General features: G+C 39.2%; 1 protein-coding gene across 1 annotated transcript; it reads left to right on the top strand.

Annotated features, from left to right (window-relative positions):
• The first annotated feature begins 1711 nt into the window (after positions 1 to 1711).
• On the top strand, positions 1712 to 6267 carry LOC110705571 (putative disease resistance protein RGA3). Its single transcript, XM_021883460.1, has 2 exons — positions 1712 to 5308; positions 5431 to 6267. Exons 1-2 carry the CDS (start codon positions 2070 to 2072, stop codon positions 5495 to 5497), a joined length of 3306 nt encoding a protein of 1101 aa, XP_021739152.1. The 5' UTR covers positions 1712 to 2069; the 3' UTR covers positions 5498 to 6267.
• Positions 6268 to 6343: the final 76 nt, after the last annotated feature.

Raw genomic sequence — 6343 nt, 5'->3', positions numbered from 1 at the left:
ATCAGAATCAAACCAGAACAGGTAACCACGTGATTGTGCCTGGTGTGGCAGCTGCTGTATAGGGTTCCTTCCCTCTGACCGTTCAAACCTAAGTTGCTGTCTGACGTTGTAGATGTGTCTTCGGTTTGGATGGTCTTCTGGAAATTTCTCTAACACAGATGCTAATATTTTAGCAGGCTTCACTTGAGCATCACTCATTTCTTTCACAACTAGTTTCGCAGCAGGACTTAAGCCGCTCAGTTGTCGATGACCCTCTTCATATACTATCATCTCATGGTTGTGATACCCCCATTTAGAGTAACCAATCACTTCCCAACCGTCACGACTCCGTAGTTGTCGAACCTTTACTCTGAACTCACACCCACAACCTTTCCGCTTTGTATCAAACCGAGTGGCTGTACAAAAATCTCTTTCTTCTCTTTTGCGATAACGGTCACATCTCAAAATGCGATCCATTCTACCATCCCGTTGAGATTTATGAGTTACTACTACCAAGCAAAATCCAGCTGCAATTGCAACCTCTTTTGCCCAATCAATCGCCTGTTGAGCTTCTTCGAATGGACCATCATGTCCAAATATCCCACTGTAATCATTTCCGTCTCCACCATATTCCTGCATCAATTATATATTACAATAAATACATTTAACGGATAATACATTTAATTTCTATATTTACACAGAATTAACACAAAAAAAAAACATAATTATATATAATCAAACTTAATTTTTATAAAAACCCAATTCGAATTTTCAAACTAAATTTAAAAATATACCATTTCGAATTTTCAAATTTAATTTTAAAAAAACCTATTTCGAATTTTCAAATTTAATTTAAAAAAAAAAACCCATTTCGAATTTTTTTAAAAAATCATTTTCGATTTTTTTTTTACAAAAAAATTAAATAAAAAACAACAACAAAATCAAAAAAGAAAAAAAAAATTAATTATTAAAGGTGGCGTCTGCCAGGGCTGCCACAGCCACTGGACTGGCGCCTGGCAGGGCCGCCTCACCCAGTGGAGTGGCGTCTGCCCAGGATGGTGGTCTGGGCGTCTGGGCTGGACGCCACTCTGGTGGTTCTGGCGTCTGGCTTGGACGTCCAGGCTACGGTTTGGGCGTCCACCCTAGGCGCCGGAGCCACTCCGACGGTAAACCGTGAATTTTAACTGTGACTTACCTCGTTTTCCGTCGACGACGACGTACCTCCGGCGTCCCCCGCATCTCCGGCCTGCCCTCCGGTCTCCCCCGGCGAGCCAGTACGGCTCCACATTTTTTACACCGAGATTATTTCAATTTTAGAAAAAGGGCATAATGGTCAAACCATATCATATTTGTGGGCTTTATATGGTAAATTGCGGGCGATGTTTAGCATTTCACTTGATTTTATAAAGATACACAAATTTAGTGGATCAATGTGTCCACTTTACAGCTTAGAGAAATAAATTTTCTTCTCTAAGTTCCGTCCTTTTATTCTTTTCATTTGTTTGAGCACATTGTACCTGTTTTGTTAGAAGTCTGCTGGCCCTGCAGTTCTTTGCTTCTCAGGAAAAAAAAAGTGTAGAATTCAACTAAATGATAAGTTCAGTTTTTCCAAAATATATATACAAGTATATATAATCAGAAATTCAGAAGTGCTCAATTTACATATTTTCTGCCAAAAGTGTAACGCTTCCTGCAGGCTTAACATTCAATTTGTTTCAAATATTTGTAATAGCAACTACAGTATTAGTCAATTAGAGGTAAATGGTAAAATATTGTGAAAGATTACATAAACGGAAGAAAAGTAAGAGTTAATGGCAACTACAGTATTTGTAGTTGGTATTTTGGATAAGAATCAAGTGGGCCAAAATCCAATGAGAATATTTATTCTTGAAGACTTAAGCAGGTCAAGATCATCAAATACACCAGACTTTGCAGAAAGAGAGAAAAACAAGATTGAAAAAATGGCAGAGGGAATTGTGTGGGAATTGGCATCAAAAGCCTTGGAATCGTTGGGCAAAGCAGCCATTCAAAAGGCTGGATTCTGGTGGAGTGCATGAGATGATCTGAATAATCTTGAGAAAACCATCAGGATGATCCAGGCTCGAGTTCGTGATGCTGAGAAGTACCAGGAAGCAGAGGGCAGTGACACTATCAAAGAGTGGCTTAAGATGCTTAGGCAGGTGCTTTACCGAGCTGATGACCTGTTTGATGAGATCCTCACTGTTGATCAGCAGAGACCACGGATGCAGGTACATGTCTTTTTTTCTAGATCGAACATACTTTGGCTTAACTGGAAAATGGCTCGAGAAATCAAGTCTATTAGACAAGAACTTGATGCCATCAACTCGGGTTTGACTAGCTTAAACTTGAGGGTGTATGATCACAGAGAAGACCCAAAACATCCTGTGGCCCAATTAATGAAGAGAAGGGAAACAGCCTCTTTTGTTAAAGCAGTTGATATCATTGGTAGAGAAAATGATAAAAACATGATAATTGAGATGCTGTTAAATCCCAAATATGATGATGAAAAGGTTACTGTCATTCCAATTGTTGGGTTTGGGGGTCTAGGAAAAACCACTCTTGCTCAATTGGTGTTCAATGATGTGAGAGTTCAGAAACATTTTGATCTTGTTACATGGGTTTGTGTACCTGAGGTAGACAATCAAAAGGCGGTAATGGGGAAACTTTATAGGTGCTTCACTGATGAGGATTCTGGTGACCGTTCACTGAATCAAATTAAATCGCAGATTCATGATTCTATAAAAAGCAAGAAGTATCTTCTTGTCTTAGATGACATATGGGATGATAGTCGAGATAGGTGGTTGGATCTCATGAGCTTGTTGGAATGTGGTCGCATTGGGAGTAAGGTAATTGTAACTACGCGCTCTGATAATGTTGCAAAGGTTGCAGGCACAGTTCCTAAATCTTATAAATTAGGATTTCTAACAGATGATGAGTCTTGGGAGCTTTTCAGAAGCTTAGCATTCAAACAAAATCAAGAGGAGAGTAATCCTAATTTAACTCAGATCGGTAAAGAGATTGTTAGTAGTTGTGGAAACGTTCCCCTCGCTATCAGAGTTGTTGGAAGCCTCCTCTACTCTAAAGATAGTGAGAAAGAGTGGCAACTCTTCAAAGATGATCAACTGTCAAAGGCAAAGCTGATGGAGGATGGCAACTTAATGCCTGTGTTAAAGTTAAGTTATGATTACTTACCTCCAGCATTAAAACAGTGCTTTGCCTACTGCTCATTGTTCCCAAAGGATTACGAGTTTAGCAAGGCTGATTTGGTCCATTTATGGATGGCACAGGGATATTTTGAGCCATCAAACAGAGACATCGGAGATCAGTATTTTATGGAATTGTTACGGATGAACTTTTTTCAAGATCCCAAAGAAGATGGTAAAGGGAATGTAAAAACGTGCAAAATTCATGACTTAGTGCATGATTTAGCACAACACATAGCAGGTGCTGAGAACATGCTGTTGGGTGAGTCTTCAATGCAGGTCACTGATGAGCTTATACATGTATCTCTTAACGGATGGGAAGCTCCATCATCATTGTTAGCTACCAAGAACATACGATCATTGCTAGGATTATCTATTGAAAGGCCTGCTAGTCTTGAAGGGTTGGTTTCAAGATTCCTGTCCTTACGCGTCTTGAGCTTGAACAATATTGATATGGTCCCAAGTTCTATAGGGAGATTGCGCCATTTAAGATACCTTAATCTTGCACGGAATTGTATTGAATGTCTTCCTAATGCCATAACGAGGTTAGAGAATCTCCAAACATTAAACCTTGATAGTTGTCCTTTCCTTATGGAGCTACCAAGAGATTTTGCCAAACTGTCTAATCTCAGGCATTTGGTGATCAATTGGGATACTTTGACAGATTTGCCGTCGGGTTTTGGGAAAATGACAACTCTTCATGAGTTACATGGATTTATAGTAGGAAAAGGGGAAAATACTGGCATTGACTCACTGCCAGCCTTAAATCTTAGGGGAGAACTGAGGATTCAATTTTTCAAGTTGCGCAAAAATGCAGTGATGGAAGCTCAAAGGGCAACTTTGAAGGAAAATCAACAGCTGACTTCTCTTATATTGAGCTTTCGGGGAGAAGAAACTGCTGTTGATTCTGATGAATTAAAGAGGATGATATCATTCTTGCAACTTCCTCAAAATCTTAAATATCTGAAGGTTCTTGGATACAAAGGAGATGAGATGCCCATTTGTTGGTTTGATAGGTTGCGTAAACTTGTTTCCATTAGCTTTGTGTGCTGCAATAATTGCCGAATTCTCCCTTACTTGAGACAATTGCCTCATCTTAAATCTCTTTATCTTCAATCACTAAATGCCTTGGAGTATGTAGAAGATGAGGGCACTAGTTGGGTTGGTGGAAACTCTGGTTCTACAGCTCACAATGACTACTTCCCTTTCTTAGAGGTCTTGGAGTTGGAGGATTTGCCGCGATTAAAGGGGTGGACTAGATCATCAAATGGTGAGGGTGAGCAAAGGAAGGAGTTGTTTCCTCGTCTTTTGCAATTGAAAATAAATGGTTGCAATAAATTGATGTCAATGCCTTTTTCCCCAAAGTTGGAGTCATTGGAGGTACATAAAATCAATGGGAGGTTGTTTAGATCCAATCTGATGTCACAGAATGATCAGGAAGCACCATCTTCATCTTCAGTACCATCATCTTCATCATCATTAAAGCAGTTGAAAATATGTGAAACTAATGATGGGCTTGTTTTTTTGTCAATTAGTAGTAGGCTGTGCAACTTAGAGACATTAGAAATAAGGCATTGCCACAAACTCTGGAGTTTGATATTTGATTCTCCAAATTCCATTCGACATCTTCATATTTATAACTGCAGAAGCTTGAGAAACATATCAAAGGGGATACATCTGCCCTTCCTTGAGACACTGACTATCCGAAACTGCAAAGAGTTGGAAGAGGAGGAAGAAGAAGAAGATGAGACGACCACCAGACTGGATTGGCAAGGCTTGAGGAGCCTCCGCTCTTTGGAATTATCCTGCATCCCAAAATTGGAGATACTCCCACGAGGCATTGCTTGCCTAACCACGCTTCAGCATCTGACAGTAACATTTCTCCTGAATCTGACAGCACTCCCTGATGAGATCAGCAACCTCTCCTTGCTACGTGAGCTTCAGATCATAAAGTGTCCAAATTTGGCTTCACTTCCACCATCGTTACAAGGCCTTACATCTTTACAGAAGCTTTACATTAGAGGCTGTCCGGATTTGGGAAAAAGATACAAGAAGCCGAATGGCAAAGATTGCCACATTCTTCAGCATATTCCCCATACTGATATGTGAGTTTCTGAAAAAACCTTTAGCCCTTGTATGTCTACATCATATCAGTTAATCATGCAGTATAGTGGTGAATAGAAAATTTGAAAGCATTACTAATTGTTTTTTTTCTTCTTTTCATCAGATCTACAGGATGCGAATTAAGTTTCCACGATGACTTAGGCTTTATTGAATCTCCAGAATGGGAATGATAGCTTGCTTCCTTTTGCCTTCTTATACTTCGTGTTTATTAACTCTAAAAAGTCTCTACTCTAAGGACTTGAATCAAGCCCTCTCCTAGCTATAGGTTTTCTACATTGTGAGACAGTATGTTTATTTTGTACTGTCAAGTTCATTGTAACAAAAAGATAGTTTATTTTTTGCCTAGTCCTAAGTCTTAGCAGATTAATTTGATTGGGCTGAGCATATGATTTGTGGAGCTTTTCAACCCTTCCTAGAAGGTGGTGAAAGTTTACACAGTGATGCTAATCATAGGCTAGTGTTGGGATTGTCGTGGTGTGTTTGGGCTTACATCTGGCCTTCTTACTGGGGCCACATGGAGCTTCGATTCAGATGGTGTGATCGTGGATGTGCTCCAGCTTGTCAGGAAACACAGATGGAAAGGATCTTTGTTTTCTGGTGATATCTGTCGCCTTTGTCCTCTTATTGTTGATCTCTTATGTATGTAGTTGCTATTATGTTAACCTTTGTGAAACTTTGTTAGAATATTGCTACCCTTAAGCTTTAATAATAATAGAAGAAATTGGTGGACTCAAGGGTAGTTACTCTTATTCTTAATAATAATAGAAATGTACACCAAAGAGGATTTCGACTTAATAAGCCTCTCATGCTATACAGGCTTAATTCTGTTTCTCAATTTATTTCCTGTCAATTGTAAATATTCTAGTGGTGATTGGAGTTTAATGTATTTAGTTGAATGTAAAGATTTTCTTATCAAGTACAGTTGGGTCTTATCAAGCTATTTGCTGGTATCTATTCAAATTATTTCCGATGCTGTGATAGCAACTGCAGTTTAAGAGACAAGGTAATGGTGAACA

The sequence above is a fragment of the Chenopodium quinoa genome, unplaced genomic scaffold, assembly GCF_001683475.1.
Source record: "Chenopodium quinoa cultivar QQ74 unplaced genomic scaffold, ASM168347v1, whole genome shotgun sequence".
In the NCBI taxonomy this organism is placed as follows: Eukaryota; Viridiplantae; Streptophyta; class Magnoliopsida; order Caryophyllales; family Amaranthaceae; genus Chenopodium; species Chenopodium quinoa.
Note: the sequence above shows the minus strand (reverse complement) of the source record. Positions and strands in the feature narration are given on the sequence as shown.

Bases quoted from the DNA above. Each gene is read 5' to 3' on its own strand.
- LOC110705571 (XM_021883460.1), top strand. From the start codon at position 2,070: ATGATCCAGGCTCGAGTTCGTGATGCTGAGAAGTACCAGGAAGCAGAG. The intron at 5,309-5,430 runs GTGAGTTTCTGA...TCTTTTCATCAG, and splicing joins CATATTCCCCATACTGATAT to ATCTACAGGATGCGAATTAA.